The sequence below is a fragment of the Psammomys obesus genome, unplaced genomic scaffold (assembly GCF_907164565.1).
Source record: "Psammomys obesus unplaced genomic scaffold, mPsaObe1.curated_primary_1811, whole genome shotgun sequence".
NCBI classification, from domain to species: domain Eukaryota; kingdom Metazoa; phylum Chordata; class Mammalia; order Rodentia; family Muridae; genus Psammomys; species Psammomys obesus.
This window is the reverse complement of record NW_026592548.1, coordinates 5,674,466-5,696,307: the sequence shown is the minus strand read 5'-3', so window position 1 is coordinate 5,696,307 and position 21,842 is coordinate 5,674,466. Positions and strand designations below refer to the sequence as shown.

The 21,842-nt window shown below is 42.6% G+C and overlaps 1 protein-coding gene across 1 annotated transcript in view; it reads right to left on the bottom strand.

Annotated features, from left to right (window-relative positions):
- Tnni3k (TNNI3 interacting kinase) overlaps positions 1–21,842 on the bottom strand; it is a 255,380-nt gene that overhangs the window by 91,918 nt on the left and 141,620 nt on the right. The window contains 1 exon segment of the mRNA XM_055614310.1: positions 224–276. Within this exon segment, the coding sequence (XP_055470285.1) occupies positions 224–276 (53 nt within the window).

Genomic DNA, 21,842 nt, shown 5'->3' with positions numbered 1-21,842 from the left:
CACTGGTGTAGAACTATAGCCTCCCACCTGTTAGTAAACCCACTCATGCTCATTACCTGTGACAGCCAGTGACTTGAGCCTGCCTGGCGTTTATAGGAACACCTAAAACTTATCCTACCAGCTAGACAACGACATTTCCTGGCTAAGGCTACTCCTGCTGTCCTTCCCCCCTTGCTGAGTTTACACATTTTGATTGTTTAACAAGAACAAGAGAGCCACAAACCCCTGGCTGTTTTGTCATGTTGTCTTCATCCAGTGACTGCAGAAATCTTGATTCTAAAGAAAAGAGAAAACAAGTCCATGTCAAAGGAAGTGTCCCAAAGCCTGTGTCCAAGGTCATAGCAAAATTTGGAAAATCCAGGAAGCCTTTGTGTTATTTAAATTTTCACTTCCCTCTTTTCAGCCTTGATAGCAAAGGCAAATACACGTGCAAATGGCTTGCTTTTTAAGTGCAAGGTCAAATTGAAATTTAAATAACAGAAATACCGAAGGTGTGAAATCTGTTTTCAGATTATTGTACAATATCAGACCACAGGTATGAATGAAGAAAGAATGCTGTTTAGGGTATGTTTCTGGAACTCTTTTTTTTTTCTTTATTAATTACACTTTATTCACTTTTTATCTCCATTGTGTTTCTCTCCCTCCTCCCATCCTAATCCTTCCCTTCCTCCACCCTCTGCATGCATGCCCCTCCCCAAGTCCACTGATAGGGGAGGTCTTCTTTTCCTTCCTTCTGATCCTAGTCAATTAGGTCTCATCAGGAGTGGCTGCATTGTCTTCTTCTGTGGCCTGATAATGCTGCTTCCCCCTCAGGGTGAGGTAATTAAAGAGCAGGCCAATCAGTTCATGTCAGAGACAGTCCCTGTTCCTATTACAATGGAACACACTAGGATACTGAACTGCCATGGGCTACATCTATGCAGGGGTCTTAGGTTATCTCCATGCATGGTCCTTGGTTGGAATAGCAGTCTCAGGAAAGATCCCTGTGCTCAGATTTTTTGTTTCTGTTGCTGTTCTTGTGGAGTTCCTGTCCTCTCCAGATCTTGCTGTTTCCCACTTCTTTCCTAAGATTCCCTGCACTCTGCCCAAAGGTTGCCCATAAGTCTCAGCATCTACATTGATAGTCTGCAGTGCAGAGCTTTTCAGAGGTCCTCTGTGTCAGGCTCCTGACTTGTTCCCTCTTTTCTCCTTCTTCTGATGTCCAGCCTCTTTGCTTTTCTGGATAGGAATTGAGCATTTTAGCAAGAGTCTTCCCTCTTGATTAGTGCTATCAGGAGCAGTCACCTGAGTTAGATCCCTGAAATCCAAGTGTTAAAGTATATGAGCAAGTCCTGCAAGTTATCCTCTGGTCTTCACACGTGCTTTGTGACCTGTGTGTGTATACACCTCCAGCTGCCCTCTCGCTAAATACATGTAAAAAAATACATATACATATATGTGTGTGTTTGTGCTGGCAAAATGTTTTTGTGGACTGTGTACAGTTTATTCTTGTTCATTCAAAAGATGATTTCTCTATTGCACTATCACTTTCCATCTACACATGGTATTATAATGTCAATAATAAGTATTTCCTGTCTCAAGTTTCAACATGCCCACCATTTGTTCTCTGTTCTACCAATAAACGCCAGCCAGCCTATCCTGAGCAATACAAAGAATAAGATAGGACATCCGGAATCAGTGAGGGGTGGAGAAAATATAGAAGAAAAAGGAAAATGAGCCACAAGGAAAGGACCAGGAAACAACAGGAGGAATAAACCAGAGGTAGGAGATGATTAAAAAGCAAGTATGACTGGGATAGCTGAATAGGAGGAAACCAGACTAGCTTGGAGGTTTAGAATGAAGTAATTATTTCTCAGTATTATGCTCTAGGGAAGTTAAATAAATCATAGTCTCTCTGTTCTTATTTGGTAAAACATCTGGTTAAAGAGAAATTGCTGTATTACTAATAATATAAATCAATATTAATTATTAATAGCCATTATACATATTTATTTAAAGTACTTTAGAGAAGGTATTCTGGAACCACAATACCATTTTAATACAGTGGAGTATATCTGAGACCTGTTAAATTGTGTGAGGTAAACTACAGTTTAAAGAGTGAGCAAGGTACCAAAACCATGCTTCAGCCCAGAACTCTAGAAGACCAGGGAGTGTGTGAAATGTTCTTAGCACAAAAGAAAAGGGAAGCATGTGAGGACATTGCACATGTCAATCGACCAGCTTGGCTGTTATCATTTCTATGTGCAAGTGTTACACCCAGTTCAGGAGCCCCCAAAAGATCTACAGGAATCGACTACGTTGCAAAACACATGAGGGTCTTTTTATTGTAAATTACAAGCTGCAGCTTGGGCCCATAACACCCACTGCAGAAGCGGTGGGAGCTGAGCACGCTGCGTCCAGGTTAGTTGGGTGATATATAAATTCTGGTACATCCCAGCATGCCCAAGGCAGGGGCAATTCCTGCCTGGCAAGCATCTATTGGTCAAAATGCTACATTTTGAATTGATTGGCTATAGGAAGGTCCCCAGACCATAATGACCTGGTGTCCCTCCCTAGGGGAATGGGCCAGTTTCCTAGCAACTGTTATCTCTAGTGGGTGGGGAAAGAATGCAGTAAGGTGGTCCTTCCCCTCAGGACATAACCCACCTAGTTCAGGCCTTAATTAATAATAACTGTTAATTTTTAATCTTTTTGGTCTCTCACATCTACAAAACACATCCCATACCCAAGGCTCAGGGGTCAGAGCAAAGAGGAGACAAAAAGACTGTAAAAGCCAGAGGAACATGAAGGCTTCTATGAGACTGTATCTCCTTAGAAATGCCAGGAAGGGGGTAGGCACGAAGTCTCATCAACATAGCTGCCTAACCAAGACCTGAACAAAGACTATACACTGGGGATTTTGGTGTATGCACCTAATGTTGAGTCTGTGTTTGGCTGGTGGAGGAGGCATTTCCAAGTCAGGAGGTAGCTATCACAGGTTTGATACTCAATATGAACAGATAATCCTCTTTGATTTATATAATGCTTCCTGATTCTCACTTGGCTTGCAAAAACATTAATTTTAAAAGCCTTTGGCATTGTGAATGACTTTGGAGAATAGGCATAATACACTGTAAATGCTAAAATTTAATGTGTGATGAGAGATGGTAGAGTATAGGAATATTTGAGGATGTCAAAAGAGGGAGGTTGAATATGCCCAAGGAGGAATTTGACCTATATTCTGCTCTGTGAATTATGGTAGGGGAAGGAGGGTATCTCAGGGCAAGGTTTGAATCTATTTCACTGATGACCCTCTAGCATCTTCACTATATTGTTTTACATATAAAAATGTTCAATACATGTTTATTGAACAAATAAGCAAATAATAAGCAGATATTTTTATGTTTTGTTTATTGAATAAGCAAAAAAATTATTGCTTGCTAAATACCACTCATCAATCTACAAATTAACATTTAAGATTCAGAGAATGGTGAGGTGCGCAGACGTTAGGGAGAATCTACTTTGGTTCCTCCAGAAGGGTGGAAAGCTCAGAATTATGGTGTATCCATTCCGACTGAAGAGCTGTAGAGTGTTAACCTAGAGTTCATTTTTTTTTTTAGGTTATCATCTCAGATGTTAAAACAGACCCTGGCAAACAGTAGGTGCTCAAAAAGTGTGTATTTTATGAGTTGTGCCTATGTGCTTTCCCCCGAAGCATGATATTTACTTGCTTTCTGATAGCATGCCACTCTAGAAAATGCAAAGTGTACATGTTACGGGTGTCATCTCATGGAATTCATTATCTGCTAATAAAAAAAGATGACTGTTTTCCAAGAAAATAGCGTGGGTTAAGAACAGGATAGGAGGGAGACTGTGGAGGTCAGTCAGATATTACATCTACAAATACGTACTGAGATTTTGTCACATGCTGGGAAATTCTCCATTGAATCAGGCAGGTTGGGGCTGGGCTCAAAGTGCAGGGAGGAGACCAAGAAGGAAGACACTGAGAAGAGAGGTAATCAAATCTTTGGAAGATCTTGGCAACAGCAAGAGTTGTGTGTGAGAGAGAGGAATTATAAAAGTAGACCTTATTAAATGAAAGAATGCATACTAGAAAATAATGGGATACTTGCATAAAAATAATATTGAATTGTGAAGATTAGAGAGGCCTTCTGAATGATCAATAACAACAGTCTCAGGGTTGAGTATGCCCAGAGAAAAACGTGCACTAAGAACTGAGGCCAGCCAGGACCTCAGAGTTGCCATCACTGTCAGTAATGAGGCTGAACCTATCTGAAAGTCACAGTCAACTGCCAGTTTTCAGGTGTGTGGACACTGTAGGAATCAGAGGCAGTGATAGAGAAGAAGGAATACAGTGAGAGGTGGGAACACTGTAGCAACCAGAGGCAGTGATGGAGAAGAAGGAATACAGTGAGAGGTAGGCAAGTGCTACCAAAGTCCTTTGGTGGGCAAGCACCTATCTGTTCTCCAGAGTAACACTGGAGTCTGTACTAGAAACCCTTGTTGCAAGGGAGAAACAGACGCACAGAGGGACTAAGTCAGATGCCCCCATCTCTGCGGCTAAGTGTGAAATCAGCACGTCAACTTCAGTCTTCAGTCAACCAAGGAAAAACCCCCAAATACCCAATTTCAGTACTGAAGTGAAGGGTCAGTGGGAGCCAGTCTAGTATATCTTTGTACCAGTCTGATTCAGTAGGCACAGAGCAATCCTGCTTCTCCCCAGAGCTGCTCTGATGTCAGGGCTCTGCCAGGAATATGTAGATAAGGGAGAAGCAGTTGCTAAGAGCAGAAGACCTGGGAAACTAGCCAAATTGGTGTGAGGGCCAGGAAACTATCATCAGCATCAGAAGCTAGAAAGGAAAGACAGATCTGGGATTTCTGGGCCTCCCCCCACTCCTGTAGATCATCTGTGAGGCATTTTGTACGGGATAAAGCCTCATGTGTCCTAGCTGAGGGTCGTGTTTGGAAGTATGGTAACACCTAGAATAGAACTGTTTTTACTATGAGGTATTTTTACCACTCAGCTCTGAAGAGTTTCCTTCCATCCCTACTGTCAGACTTTGCAGAGCTACTTTAACTGAAAGCATGGCTTCACCTCACCTAAAACAAACCTTTGTTCCTGCAGTTGCAAGGATACTGTAATATCTGGACTTGGTACTGGCCTTGTCTTTAACCATGAAGCAAAAGACTTGAGTCATTGTTTACATAATAGAATATTTGTGTCTTTGAAGTGCCTGCTCTTCACAGATTACTCCTCCAAAGCTCTTTTAAGCTCAACAAGGCATACATTTTACAGAGTACAGGATATAACTCAGGGTGAGCTTTACTTCACTGATCTAAACAGAGAGAGCAGGAGCCATGGACTAAACTTCATGGCTTTCTAGTTAGTAACAGTTTCAGAAAAGAGTAAGCTATCTGCAATTGTGTGTGTGTGAAAGAAAGAGAGAGAAAGGGAAAGAGAGAGAGAGGAAGGGAGGGAGAAACAGACAGAGATAGAGACACAGACAGAAATCTTCTTAAGAGTTTTCTCTTTTCTAAGAATGAATAGAAGCTAAATTTTACTAGTTTCTTTTCCAAAAAGGAAAAATTCCTCCAACCTTAGAACTGAATTAATTTAGTGAAGTCATTATGTGAGGATCAGGAATCTTTTCATTGTAATTGCCTGTATTGAAAATTTACCTAAAGTGCTCAAATGATTCATAATCAGTTGGTTATGTGCTGTTGCCTAATGCTAATTGTCACTATTAATCAGACTGGCCTGATTATTAGGCCATTTCCCAATTCTGCTTTCCTCCCAGATCTGGACTGCAGTTCATGGTTAGCCTTAGATGGAGCAAGGTGACAGCTACTCGCACTCTACTGCCATTAAGAACATTAGGAAAAGTCATTAAAAATGCATAAATATTAATTTAGTTTTTTTCTCAACTACAAAGCCATGTAATTGCCTGTGTCAGTTGCTCTAACAAACACAATTTAAGGGCAGTGAGGACAACCTCTCAGTGTCTTTATTTGGAGAAATGTGTGCCCTGATGAGTAAACGAACAGTGCAGAGCTTCCCAAACATGCTGCAGGCCAGCTTTCTGAGGTGTCCCTGAAGGTGATTAACTCATGATTAAGGAATTGGCAACTAGCATTCCTGGAAACATTCCAAGGGTTAAGTCAGTGGAAGCAATCAGGCTTCGTTTTCAATCTCATCACACTGTGAAAGTCATTAGTTTACAAACGCATCTCCTTGACAAGCCATCATTCACACCCTAAGCTGAGATGTGTGATCTGCTGCCTGTCACCCCTCTCCTGCCTGCAGAGCTTGGAGATGGGGGGGTCTCTTCCAAGAACAGGCTTCCCCCTCAGTGACCTTCAGTACAATCAGCCAGTCACAGTGTTCCTGACTGAGCGTTGGTCCTGGCAAGCTGAATGTCATTTCAGACTAGACCCAAATGTTCTGCACCTCTTCCAGTAACTCAAATGTAATCCAGTGTGTTAACCATGCCTTTGCTAGGAGCACCATTCACACCTACTTACTTTGTAGTTTTGTTTCTTTTGTAAAAATTATTTTGGAGTCATCTAATAAGTCCATGGAGCAATACAAATGTTCATTTATGTTTTTATTTGATCTCCAGCTTGTGGTTAAGCTATTCCCTTCATGGCAGAAGTCTCCGTTTGATCCCTGGTGTAACACAGAAACACATTTAGTCTTGGGGACTTTCCTGACATTCATAGATGCTGTATGATGACTGCTCCCTGGGGAGGGCCCCTCAGTGAATAAGAACATGTTTCCCAGTTGACAGCTAGGAAAGGATATGGGAAGGGTCCCTGCTGGAGGAAGTACATCACTGGAGGTGGTTTTGACCCCTTCTGGTTCACTATTTCTGCCTCAGATTTGTAGTTGAAGGTGTGATCTCTTGCCTCCTTGCTCCAGCTGCCTGCTTTCATGCCTCCCTGGCCATCACAGACTATCCCTCTGAAGCCAAAAGCTGAGATAAACTTTCCCCCTTCAGTTGCCTTTTTTCATGATATTTTATCACAGCTATAGAAAAGTAGTTAATACAGGCTGCTCCCATACAACTATACAGGAAACCTTGATTCTGCTCCAGAGATGAGCTGGGACTTTGCTCCCATTCTTGAATCCCCCCTTATTTTGTCCTCAGAGCTCACTATTGTCTATCAAGAGGCTCTGTGTCCAAAAATACACAGGACTCCTACTGTGTACACCTATACTCCAGGACTCCTACTGTGTCCAAACAATTCTTTGTTGTTCTTTTGCAATATAAATAAAGCCCATGGGACTTCCTTTAGATTTTATTTCACCAGGGTCCCCTGCTCTTGTCAAACTCCAGAGAACCAGAGCAATGTTACCCTTTCAAAGAACAGCATTCTGCAACTTTTTGTAAGCACAGAACTGACTTAGTCTGGCTTCAAGCAGACCGACTTTGCTGTTTCCCAAGGGTCTGCATAAAGAGCTCGTTTGCAGCCTGGCAGCCCACAGCTGATTGGGGATGGCAATGCACAGGTCTGAACACAATCTTGGTGAGAGAGAAGCAGCTTTCCTAAAGCCCAGCATCATGAACTCCTAAACACTAAAAGCCTATTTTCACTCAACTCTTGGAAACCATGGAAACGGAATACTTCAATAAATGCAAAGGATTGCAGAGCCTTGACTCCTCCTAAAACAAACTAACGTCTCTCAGTAGAAGTATATTTGAAAGCTTACCCCAAAGCCTCTGGATTTGTCCCAATGCCAGTGGGACTGAAGATATAGATTATGAGATCTGTATTGTGCTTCAACCTGCTTATTGAGGGTAATGTGAAAAGCACATCTCCTTCACTCAGCATTTGCTCAGAACATGAAATGCAAGTGGGAAAACATGCTAACTGAGATAATCTGAGCACCCACATGTGCCCCTGTTGAGAGGAGTCTATGAGTAAGTACCCTGGAATCAGCAAGTGGTTCATCCCATCTTTGATCAAATAAAGGCATTTCCTGGCCATTTTAGTAGAGATTAGTCTCATGGGGAATTTTAGGTACTAAAACTACAAATGGAACATTCTCAAATGCTGAAGAATCAGTCAGGAATTCCTCACTTGTCAGCTGAGCATTTGTCAAACAGTGTTTCTCTGATGACAGTCAGAATGAGACAGGGAGGAAGAGTGTTAGGGATGGCTCATAGTGTGTAGCATCTTCATGGTATTTAGCATTCTTCAGTGCATTGGAACCATGGATGAACAGAGAATTCGATTTCAAGTAAGGGGTCAGGGGTCCTAAGTTTGGGAGTCACAGGCAGCCCATGTGGAAGGATCTTTTGCACAAAGCACACTGGTCAAAACCTAAGAATGAAGAAAATGGCAAATAATCAGTGTTATTCATTTATGTGAAATAAACAAGTAGCTAGGCTGATTACTAAAAGGAAGTCACTATTCCCAAATAATTAAAGAAACTTCTAAATGTGATCTCTCACTGTGACCTGAACAGTTTCTTTGTTGCCTTTCTGAACTGGCAGTGGTAGAAACAGTAAAGACATCAACTTTTCCTAAGAAGCGAGTGTTAGGAGTGTCATATAATAAATGGGCTTGCTTTGGAGTAGACATTCTTTGGATTCTTTAAATTGGAGTTATAGTAATAGTAGCAGTAGTATATCTATTCTGTTTGTATTTTCTAATTGTAACTGAACTGAAATCCTGGATACATAGTAAAAACTCAACTCATAGGCTGTACCATTTGTATACTCATTGTACAAATGTCTTTGTTCTGTGAAATCTGTACAAATAAAGAAGCACCTTATTGCTACTAAGTCAGAGTTGTGAAAGTCCCCTGGCCATCTCCCCTACTCACTCCCTCTCCTCACCAACTCCTTATCTCCTCCACTGGCACTGTCAGCAAGAGCCCCCTGGGGTGGGGGGAGACCCTAGACATTTTGGGTTCCGCCAGACAAACTCAGATTCTCGTGATCCAGATTCCTTCCTTCTGTCTCTGTGTGCTTTGCTGTGTGTGTGTGTGTGTGTGTGTGTGTGCGCGCGCGCGTGTGTTTACTTTAATAAAATCTGGATGAATGCTAAACCCCTGCTCATCTCGTCTGCGTAGTCTTTAAATCGACGGAGAAGGAGAAATAGCACCCACCCCTGGGACCTTAGGTGACCGCATCGTGACAGGACCGTATCTGTCTTGAGCAGACAGTGGCAGTGCACAGAGTTAGCAGTTGGGAAGCAGCTGGGCTTTATCAACAAATTCAGCTTCCTGTGCTGAAAACCAGCCGTGGGCTTGGGCAAGACGCTGTAAGCACACAGGGAAGAAACGCTATCTCTGGCCAGCAGAGGCTTTGCTCTGTACAGCATGCTCTCCAATGCGCATGCCCCTCGCCTCTCAGAAGGCCCCACAAATAAATGGTTTTAAAAGTTTTGATTTCAGGAGAATTTGTATGCGGCTCTTTTGGAACAGGGATTAATATTTGGGAAAGAAAACTGGTTGCCTATTGGACTATATGACCTGGTTGCTCTCCCCATGTACCTTCATCCCTGCTCAGCAAACACAGGGAGAGCTTAATGCTCTCGCTCCTACAGGAACACAGGTTAAAAATGTTCTTCATCTCACAGGCTCTTCATCAAAAGCACTTTGAAATTCAAAGTGAATGGACAAATCTATTCTTTAAAGACTCACTGAACACTCGGCGTCTCTGCGGCTGTCGGGAAGATGTACTGTGGGATTTCTTTGCAGACACTAGGCAGTCTGTTCCCGTGGGCAGAGGTATTAGTCACAGGGATGTAAGGTAAGGGCTGTGATGGCCGAGGGCCAGAGTGTGTGACTGCCCTCAGAACAAGCTACGCTCCTTCTCGCTTTCTTCTTCGCTTTACTTATGCTGCCTCCTACAAGTTGAATCTATTTCTATTTTTCTCTCTAAACAAATATTCACATTTTTCAGGTCTCTGCTCAGTGCTTGGTTCTCTTCCTGGCTCTCAAATCAAGAAGTTTACTGCCATTAAGACTATAAGACACCATAGGCTAGAATTATGAGCCAGGGAAATTACTGGTGGTCAAACAATTATTTAAAATTTCTTGTCTGGCAGTGGTGAGATATGACCTTATTTAGCCCAGGATGACCTCAGATTTACTATCCAGATGAGGATGAAAATAAACTCCTAATCCTCCTGCTTCTACTACTCAAGATCTGGGATTAGAGATACTCCACCATGCCTGCATCAAAATTTGCCTTTGAAACTGGAGGAATACAGGATAAGAGAGAGCAAGAGAGCTAGGGAAGCTTCATGTGGTCACTTGCAGAGGCAGCTATCCACAAACTATGTAGAATGGAATTCTGACATTATTGAGACCAAATTGTTGTTCCATATTTTCTATAAATATTCATATTTGTGATTTAAAAACTAGGATTTAAAGCCTTAACCTCCCTCCTCCCCTTAGCCTTATCTGTATCCTTTTTGTGTGGTCACCATTTCTCCAACAAAATTTGAAGGGTGTTATTTGGCTTTAGTATACGGTTGCATATTGTGCAGGAGACAGCTTTCCAAAAAAAAAAAAAAAATCATCTTTACAGTAAAGATAAGGAAATGAGTTAAACATCTCTACTCCCTCTCTGTAACCATTCACCATCCTTTATTAGCCAGATCTTCAAGATAATTCCTAGCTCTGCCTCAGGAGCAAGCATTGGGTGTTGGAAGTTGGTCTGGTGAGCGTTACTGGCTTTCAAGATCTGTTTACACCCATCCTTGTTTTGCTAACCTGCCTAAAACATACCTGATTGGTTGATTAAATGGCCTATACCTGCACAGGGCAAAATGGGGTAGTCATGGCTAAGGTTCCTGGGCTTGGAGAGGGCAAGAGAATCATGAGACAAGAGGAGGAAGGAGAACACTATGATGGGTTACTGGGGAGAAAAACTATGTGGGCCAAGAAGAAGGACTCCAATAATGGGGTCAAAAGGCCTAGATAAAAAAATACAAGAGAGTACCATGGGATTATGGATGGAAGGTAGACCAGATGAGGAGGATTAAGGCAAGTGGCATTGATGGGAGCTGGGAGATGGATCAGGTTTTTGAGCCACCATAGGTGAAACATCTGCCCAGCCCAAGGTAAATAATGCAATTATAAAATCTAACAGGTGTCTGTATATTATTTTTTGTGATAGCAGGTTGAATCATACTGCTGTGATAATCTTAGGACTAATAAACATATAGCCCAACTCTCTCTCTCTCTCTTTTTTTTTACAACAATAGGGCCAGCCTGTTTTATTTTTTGTTTTTTTTTTTTTAATCTGTGAGTCTTTAATAATTTTAAATTAATTCATTTTTTGTGTATGGCTATCCAATTTTATAACATTATTTACTGAGTGAGTGCTTCTTTTTTTAAATTACACTTTTTCACTTTGTATCCCCCCTGTAGCTCTCTCCCTCCTCACCCTCCCAATCCCACCCTTCTTCCCCTTCTCCAGGAATGCCCCTCCCCAAGTCCACTGATAGGGGAGGTCTTCCTCTCCTTCCTTCTGATCCTAGTCTACCAGGTTTCATCAGGAGTGGCTGCATTGTCTTCCTCTGTAGCCTGGTTTTTTAAAACCTTATTGAAATAAAGTAGCTCCGGTTAGTGGATCTGAATTGAATGTATGTTACTGTGTTCAAGCTTATGTTCCACAATTGTTATATAATCTCCTTTCAGACTGTTATTTATTTTTTTGTAGGCAGTATATAGGATTGACACAAACAAACAATGTATGGCTCATAACATAGCCTATTTCCCTAGGTAGATAACATTTGTAAGCCACTTTGTATCTTTTATCTCCAAGAATTAGGCAAATTACAGCAGCTCAAGTGGCATTTAGGATATGTGGCCAGCAGACTGTCTTTGAGTCTTTTCAGGTGCATCTCTGATGATTAATTTCCTTCTTCTCATCAATATTATCGCAGGCCTTTCTGCTTTTCAGGCATCTTCTGCAAACCACACTTTCTTCCCCCCATTGCATTCACACCTTTCCCCGCTGCCCTCTTAAATCCTTCCGGTGAGCTCTTCTTACTAAGTCTCTTCTGGTGTTTCAGTCATTAGAGTCTTGATCAAAGCTGGCCCCTGGTCCCTTGGTGCCTCAAATGGGCATAAATCAAGTCACAAAATCAAAACCCAGGACCACCCTTGCTTCAGCCTCTTCTTTAACCCCCTCACAAAGTGTCCCCTTACCCTATAAATTATGTTGATAGAACATATTCTTTTCTGGCTCTTGCATTTTTCTGAGCCTTCACCGGTTCAGTAGAAGGTAGTCATCTCCCTTTTACAGGTGGTGTAGAAGTTCACCCTTCGTAGAAAAGAGCACATCACAGACCATTTCCGTTTGCACAGAGGTATGCTTTATGTACAGCGCATGAGTGCAGAAGCCTATGGAGGTCAGAACAGGGCATAGGATCTCGAACTGGAGTTACAGGTAATCGTGAGCCGCTGTGTGGGCACAGGGACTCCAGGTCCTCTGCAAGAGCAGGGCTCTTCCCGCCGAGTCTGTCTCCAGACCCTCTATGGCAATCTTACATGTAGTGTTGATACCTCACTTGACAGCTGAAGAATTGATGCGGAAAGCTGAGAATGCTTTTCTTAAGGCCACACACTTGCTGCAGGGGTCAGATTCTCAATTGTAGTCCCCACTGAGTTGCCTTCTTCCAAATTCATTTTCTTTCCATCACACATGCGTTCACTGGTCCACACAGGGTGGTTTGAAGTGGCTGAGTGAGAAGGCATGGCCAAATTTGCTGCGTTCATTCAGATGCTCACTGAACGCTCTTTCTAGTGGAGGCAGAGATGATGGGACTGGCCTCGGGAAACAGGTTCAAATGTCAGCTTGGTTTATTTATTTGTGGTTTTGTTGCTGTTGTTTGTTTTTAGCAGATTTTGGGAAAAAATTACTTTATCAAGTTTCAAATTCTTTTCCTTTAACATGTTGAGTTACGAGTAAAGACTAAGTGATAATCCCTGTGAACAAAATTCAACAAGCAAAAGTCTGATCCATACAGTTTTCCTGATAAAGAGATTTTAAACAATGGGAATGAACACCGTTGCTGGAAAATTAACTAGTTGGTTTCTCATAGATGAGGGATGGAAAACCAAACAAACAATGAGCTTCATGAAACTATAAGAAAAATAACCACATTCCTGTATTCCTGTATCCTGTATGTGGAAGGAGAATGCTTGAATAACCTTATGTAGTGAGCAGAGAACAAACAATCTTCAGGAAAATAATTTTTAAGGGGTTGACTCTTCCAGGAACTGAGCCTGCCCTTCATGGCTCCCAACAGGAGCTGAACGTGCACCAGCTCTAGGAAATACCCAGTTTAAACAGCTCACTCTCGTCGGGAGCAGAGGTTTTGTTTGTCTGTTTGTTTGTTTTATTTTGTTTTTGAGACAGGGTTTGTCTTTGGAGCCTTGGCTGTCCTGAACTCACTTTGTAGACCAGGCTGGCCTGGAACTCACAGCGATCTGCCTACCTCATTCTCCCTGAGTGCTGGGATTACAGGTGTGTACCACTGCACCCAGGAATAGTGTCCTATTCCTGCAGCCCACCAGTCAGTGCTCATCCTCTCGCCTTAACAACGGGCTGGAACTTCTTGTGTGTCCTCCTGCATCTTAACTGTGGAGTCATCATTCTTTCTAGTTTAAATTACGGCTCTTAGTATATGTTGTATACTAGAAAGGGGAGGAGATTTAGAAAGCCAAGGTTTCAGCTGTGGTACAATTCTACCAAAAAATATTTTAACAAATATTTTGCTTCTTTTCTCAGTTTCTCTTGTGTGTGAGAGTCATCTTGTCAGGTTACTGCAAGGACTGAACAAGAAGTCACAGCCTGAAGATTCTGAAGCACCAGGTGACACAGCTGCTGTGTCACTCACACCATGCTCCACCTTTGGCTAGAAGTACCTCAGAAATGCTCACCCACAATTTTTAAGCACTTAAGGGCTTAAGTACTTAAAGCTCCAGAAATGCCAGGCTGGTGGTGGTTGGTTCGTCTCCTTTTGCATGCTGTCTGCATTGCCTCTGCCGACAGCTGTATGACACAACAGAGGGCAGAACCCTTAAACGTCATATAGACACTGAAGAAAGACCCAACAATTGTTCTTTCCCTCAGAGGCAAATCTGTAACTAGCTCACTATGGGCAGAAGTAAGCTTTATTCAAGATAGTAAAAAGCAGATGGAGCTGGCAAGATGGCGCAGTAGGTAAAGGTAATTGCTGCCAAGCCTAGCTACCATTTCATACATAGGACCTACATGGTGGTGGTGGGGAAACTTGACTCAAATAAATAGGTAAACAACAAATAAATATAAATCATTTTTTAAAAAGCAGAATGATTTTTTTAAGGATTTATTTTTACTTTTAATTATTTGTGTACACATCTGCTTAAGAAGGAAGTTGCTTGCAAAGGCCAGAAAAGGGTCTGTACTCCCCCGGAGCTTGAATTATAAGTGGTTTTCAGTCACCAGACATGGGTACTGGGAACTGAACTCAGGTCATCTGTAAGGACAATACATGCTCTTAATCGCTTAGCCATCTCTCCAGCTGCACAAAGTTTGCTGTATCCCTTTAAAGTGGCATGTGCATGTGAAGCCGAATTATTACTTCTGAAGACTGAAAAGACACACCACTGACTTCTGAATGTTGTGCTGCATGTTGTCTCTGGCTTTTATCACAGCCATTTCTGCAAATGACGGGTGTGGGATGCTGTCTCCAGCTAACCTTGCAAGTAGCTGCTCAACTTTGTTGAAGCTGCTTTGCAACATGACCCAGAATTCTGGAGGTCACATGGGTACGTGAGGTGTCCTGTCATTGAGAAGTTATTTTCCTGGCCACATGTGCTTGTGTGTTGATGCCTCTGAGAGCTTGGCAAGGTGAAGGTGGCTGGGATCACGTTGTAAGACTCTTCAAGGACCTGCCTGTCCTCCCAAGGAAGGCAGGTCAGTACTTGTACTTCTAGAACCCTCAGAATTGATTTCTGCCTTTTGTTTGAACAGTTAGATTAAGATGGATTCCATGAAAGTTTTTAAAACATTTTATAGTGCATCGATTTAATAGACTATTATTATCTCTATTATTAAATGGAAAACTACTTAAGTCGTAATACATAGGAGTTATTCTGCATAATGCTGCAGAGATCTTTGCCTTTCTAGTAGCTGTGTGCACATTTTGTCCATCTGTTTGCTGTGACTATAGGAAATAACTGAAGTATGCATCGCCCCTAGCTTGTTCCTTTTGTTGATCTTCCTAAACCCCCTCCATTTTACTTTACCTTCTTGCAGTGGCTAAAATGAGAATGGCCCTCATAGGCTCCTGTGTTTGGATATTTGTCCCCAGATGATGGACCTGTTTGGAAAGGATTAGGAGGCATGCTAGTTTGAATGAGAATGGCCCCCATGGGCTCATAAAGTTTAATGCTTGGTCACTAGGAAGTGACGCTCTTTGAAAGGCTTAGGGAGTATGGCCTTGTTGGAGGAAGTATGTCACTGTGGCTGGCCTTGGGGGTTTCTGATACTATTCCAAGCCCAGAGTCTCTCTCTCTCTTTCTCTCTCTCTCTCTCTCTCTCTCTCTCTCTGCTTCCTGCAGATGTGGATATAGAACTCTCAGCTACTTTTCTAGCACCGTGTTTGCCTGTGTGTCGCCATGTTCCCCACTAAGATGACAAGCGACTAAGCTTCTGAAGCTGTAAGCAGCTCCACCAAATGCTTTCGTTTGTAAGAGCTGCTTCCTCCTCACAGCCCTGGAACGCTAAGACAGGAGCTGTGGCAGTTTTGGAGGAGGTGTGTCACCGAGGGTACGCTTTGGGGTTTCAAGCATTTCCTGTCATTCCTAGCGCCTGTCCGTCTCCTGCTTGTGAATCAACGTGTGAGCTCTCAGCTGCTCCTCTAACCAGCGGTTGCCACGCCTTGCCTCCCATACCACAGACTCTAACCCTGCAACTGTACGCCCAATGAAATGCTCTGTTTTATAAGTTGCCTTGGTCATGGCAATTACATGGTTTTATTACAGAAACACACCTTTCCCCTTCTAATTTTAAAGCTAGTGGCTTACATTAGCCATGTTTTTTTGAGAAGTGAACTCCTCAAGAATGTGCATGTTCCTTGGTTGTTTTAATTATCAATAAGGTGTGCATTCCAGAAATGTATACATAGGAAGCAGATGGGCTAATATTTTGCTTTTCTCATTTTTCTGTTCAATATGCTACTCTACTAGCAGTCTGCCAAAGTTTTCTCACTGTGGAAACTTCAGACTGAGGCACAATGAGTTACACCATCTTACACACTTACCCTCAGTCTAAATTATAGACACAGACACACATTTCCTTTGAAATATCAGAGAATAACTCACTTACCAAATAAGTCACAATACAGTAGTGACTTGCACTAGTCTAAAATAGCACAAGTTGGGGATTTACTCATCTTTTAGAAGAAAAGTGCGAACAGTGTGGAGAGTAGAATGATAGGAGGAGTTTCTACCCTGTGGATGTTTTGTTGTTTTGATAATGATCTTTGTGGATGTAATCAAGTTGCTCTGTACATGGTCATTTTCAGTTATCCATGTAAAGCCAGTGACAAGCCTTCCTATGAGGGAAAGAGGGAGGACTCAGAGTTGGAGAGGTGATGAAAGACTTAAGTATAGAAATGGGGCAAAAGCTGTCAGATACTGAAAGAGGCAAATAACAGAACTGTTAGATCTTTAAGAGAGAGAGAGAGAGAGCAAGTCTGAGGAGTCTCTACATCTGGATCTGGCTTTAGAGATGTAGTTGAATAAAAAAAACCTACTGCTATGTTTTGCTATATGAATACAGTATCAAACTGCCTCTATTTCTATACACACAGACTAATGAATCTCAGTGCTCCTCAGAGCAGCTTGTTTTTTAAAATGGACAGTGAGTGCTTAATACTGAGAATCAGAACTAGTCAAAGCACAGAGAATAGTTATCTGATAGGGTAAAGCATAAATGGGCTATCTGTGTAGCTCTCTCTCTCATACACATACACACACACACACACACACACACACACACACACACACACACACGGCTAGGAAGTATCTCAGAAGAGGGAAGAGCAGTAGTTATGGGGAAACTACCACATAGGCCAGGACAGCTGCAATCAGGACTCCTGCAGGAAGCTGAGGTTGCCTAGCTAAGGCTTGCACAGGATCCAAGCCAGTCTACATCCCAACATGCATGGGGAGTCTCTACCCTTGGCTGAGGAGCCCTTGGTGCTTGATGACTGCTGTGGGGAAGAGAATCAGTTGCCCTCAGAGGTGTGGTTGATCTAGCACTGCTGTGAACACAGTCAACGCTAACTGGACTTAAAAGATAATGAAGAGAAACGTGACAGGGAGATGCTGGGGACTAAGGAAGACATGGAAGAGGGAAAGGAATGAATATAACAGAAATCCATTGCACAAACATAATGTATAAGATTCTCACAGACTAAAAAACAGATTCTATGTTTATAAAATTAACCATGACATGTGCCCTCCCGTTTGAAGCCACAGAAGTCACACACACACAATTTGCTGCTGCAGCCACAGGAACCCAACATGTTATGAGTTGGGACCTGGTAAGGATCCATTGTAGCTCAAGCACATGATGTTGCAAAGTAGCTATGGAGACAAGAAGGGAAACAGGAAGTCAACCACATGACCCTTTTGACAGACACCAGTCACTGAGCACAGCCGTCTCTACAGCTAAACTCTCCTAAAGAATTCTAAAACTTGACACAGATTAAAGGCGGCCTACAAACATCCAGGGAGAACAGAATTAATCAGAAAGGCAATTGTTGTGATTTCCTAGAAGCTAAAATGCCTATAAGAATATAAAAGGACTTATGAGCTACCTCTTCTTTCATATGATTCCCTGCACTCTGCCCAAAGTTTGGTTATGAGTCTCAGCATCTGCTTTGATACACTGCTAGGTAGAGTTTTTTCAGAGGCCCTCTGTGGTAGGCTCCTGTCCTGTTTCTTGTTTTCTCCTACGTCCAATGTCTATCCCATTTGTCTTTCTGAGTGAGGATTGATCATCTTACCCTGGGTCCTCCTTCTTGTTTAGCTTCTTTAGGTGTACAGATTTTAGTATGTTTACCCTATCTTATATGTATAGTATCTACTTATAAGTGAGTATATACCATAGGTGTCTTTCTGTTTCTGGGATACCTCACTCAGGATGATCTTTTCTACATCCTACCATTTGCCTGCAAATTTTCTGATTTCCTTGTTTTTAATTACTGAGTAGTATTCCATTGTGTAAATGTACCAGTTTCTGTATCCATTCCTCAGCTGAGGAGCATCTGGGTTGTTTCTAGCTTCTGGCTATTACAAACAAAGCTGCTAAGAACATGGTTGGGCAAATGTCCTTGTTGTGTACTTGAGCATATTTTGGATATATGCCTAGGAGTGGTGTAGCTGGATCTTGAGGAAGTGCTATTCTTAATTGTCTGAGAAAGTGTGAAGCGACAGAACCAAAATATCTGGGCTCAGGGTTTTTTTCTGAGACTGGTACTCCAACCAAGCTACATTCATGGATATAACCTAGAACCCCTGCTCAGATGTAGCCCATGGCAGCTCAGTAACCAAGTGGGTTCCCTAGTAAGTGGAAGAGGGACTGTCTCTGACATGAACTCTTTGACTGGCTCTTTGACTACCACCCCCAGGGGAGGAGCAGCCTTGCCAGGCCACAGAGGAGGACATTGAAGCCAGTCCTGATGAAACCTGATAAGCTAGTGTCAGATGGAAGGAGAAGAGGACCTCCTGCAATGGTGTACTTGGAGAGAGGCATGGGAGGAGATGAGGGAGAGAGGGTGGAATTGGGAGGCAATGAGGAAGGGGGTTACAGCTGGGATGCAAAGCGAATAAAATGTAATTAATGTAAAAAATAAAATAAAATATGAAAAAGAATATGAAAGGTAATTTTTTGTGGGGTGGAGATGTAGGTACACAACCTTCTCGTGGCTGTGATGAAATAGCTGACAAAAGTCACATAAGGAAGGAGAGTTTACTGTGACTTGTCTGGTTTTAGGAGAAACAGTCCATAACAGCAGGGAAGCAACGATGGCAGGCTTGCCTACACAGTTGTGTTAACATCAGGTCAGCAGCCAAGAAACAAAGCCAGGCTGCATGCCTCAAGGCCCTACTCCCTATGTCCTCTATATTATCTCTATGCAACCTAGGTCCTCAGGTGAGATTTTACCTCCCAAGGTTCCAAACCTCCCAAATAACACCACCAGCTGGGACCAAGCATCTAAGCACCCGAGCCTTTGGAGGACGTTTTCTTTACAAACCCTGACAGGTTGGCAGGTGAGCTCTTAGAACTAAGCCCTGAACAGTAACTCAAGCCATGAAACTCACACTTCTGCTTCTATTTTAAGGCTCTGAGCAATGTTCTTTGCTTTGAAAAATTGCCAGTTTCATAACATTTAACATTCAAATAAAGATAGGTAATGTACACTGTATTACAATAAGCTTTTCCTGAGAACACTCCTGGAATCCAATATCTCTTCAAATAAGTTATTGAAGATTCATGTTGGCACCGAGAGCTCTAAAATAAATTACCTCAAGGGAGAAAGAAGATTGAGTGGTACTCCATAATAAATCCAAGAAGGTAAAGAGCGATGACTTAAGCTATGTGGAACTTTGCCTCTCACTCTCTGGAGTCCCAGAGGTGGATTCCAGGGCTAGTGTGTGTCCACATCATGACCAAGGTCCTTCACTCATGTTGCCTTATTCTCCTAGGTGCCTTGGCTCATGGCCTAGAATGGTCGCCTGAGATTGTGAAATCAGAAGCACAGGTCAGTGAGCCTTGAAGGGTGTTGGAACTGGGATACACAAATGACATCTCATTCTGTCTGCTTGCACTCGCCCTGAAGAACTGAGGGGAAACAATATTTTCGGTGGAAGGAGAGTGGGGCTGGATGCCTCCCTAGCATATATGCTGGACATCAGTGTGGGAACAGCTGACTCGTTGATACATATATTGAGCTTGTTGTGTTCTTTCTGCTTGTTTGTGTGTCTTGATTTTACTCACCACTTTAGGTTTTACTTTGGAGACTTTGAAAGTATTTAAAAACTTTCAAAGAATAAATGTCTTGAATTATTCTACCAGATTAATCATTTCATGTTTTCAAGTACTTACTCTTCCTATTGCTTCCCTTTCCCCATCTTTTGTTTTTCTTCTTCCATCACCTCTTTCTGTCTCCCTGTCTCTCTCTGCTTCTCTCCCACATTGTTTTCTTGAACTATTTAGAGACATTACAGTATCTTATCTCTGTAAAGTAAAGATGATAATGGATTAGACATTTGTGGAATACACAGGGAAGGGGAGCTGTGAGAAAACAATGTGAGGAGTGTCCCCGTTCAGATTTGAAAGTCTATCAAAGACTCATACAGTGAAGACCTACTGGCAGGTAGGGTCTGAAACGCTCCATCAGCACAGGACGCGGTTAGAATGGCCGGTGGCAGGCGCCTCCTCTTTCTTGCTATTGTCTCAGGCAGAAAGTGTATGGTTTCAATCTGCTTCATACTCCAGAAGTCACACATAGACACCCCACATCCAACCGGAAGCCCAAGTGCAACGACTTCTAGCCATAGGCCCTTCAAACTGTGAGCCAAAATAATCCTCTTTACAAGATGGCTTTCCTCAGGTGTTTGCTCCAGTAATTGGAGGGCTGACTGACACAGTAAAGTAGAAGTGAAAGCTGGAGAGATAGTTCAGAAACAAGTGAAGGAGAAAGAAAAGCTGGGGAAAGAAAGCTAGAAGACAACACTTGCCCCAGGCAGTCCACAGCTCTCCACGCCTTCTTCACAGTGCCGTATCATGTGACAAAATGTAACACTTAGTGTACTGTGTCAGTGGGTCCCACAAGAAACTGAGCTAAGTCGGAAGAAAATAGGAACAGCCATAGGGGCCCAGTGTTACTAAAGCCTAGAGTGACTGAAACCTCACTGACAACAGTGCCCTCTGCGTTAGAAAAGAAAGAAGATATTGGGCCGTGGTGGAAAGGAAGGTTTATGGAGAAGAAGTAGCAATCACAATGGCCTAAGCTGTGCAGGGAAAGAAAGGAGGTCACATGCCTGGAACAGAATGAATTAGAAGACCATAAAGGTCCCCTGCCCAAGTATCCTGGGCGTGGAGCAGCTAATGCAGGGCTTTGAGGTGACTGTGCTGCAACCTTCACTGCAAGTGACTTAGAGAACTACTAGACAGTTTGAGCATAGTGACAGGATGATCTCCTTAAAAAAAAAAAAGCAAGTTTTTTTTTAAGTTATTGATTTGTTCAGGATAGAATAAATGATTAGAAGGAGTTAAAAGAGTGACAGTGAGATGGATTGGGAGTTACTCTGACTGTCCAGGTGAAAGACAGAGTGGCTTAGATCAAAATGGATCTTATGGAGACACTGAAAACTAATCCACTTTTGGACAGCATTCAAGAGAGTCCACAGAGCTCCTGAGGGGTCGATGGCTTTTGTATCAATGGATGTGGTTGTTCATTTCATGTGACAAATGTATTGTTAGGCTTAGATACTTCATACAAGGCAGAAAATGTGTCCTGTAGCAAGCACTTGGATATGTGTGTCTGTGTGTGCCTGACTGTGTGTGTGTACCGCAGATACACACAGTACCTAAGGAGGCCAGAAGAAGGACTCAGATCCCCTAGAACTCGAGGGAGCCAGGGAACCTGGGACAACCCAATTCCATTCGTCTGAAAGAGCAGTGAATACTCTTAATCAGCAAGCCATCTATCTCTACAGCCCCTTTCTATTTTATTTCATTAACATTTTGCTACCCTTGTTTATTGATTTGTGTGTGTGTGTGTGTGTGTGTGTGTGTGTGTGTGTGTGTGTGTGT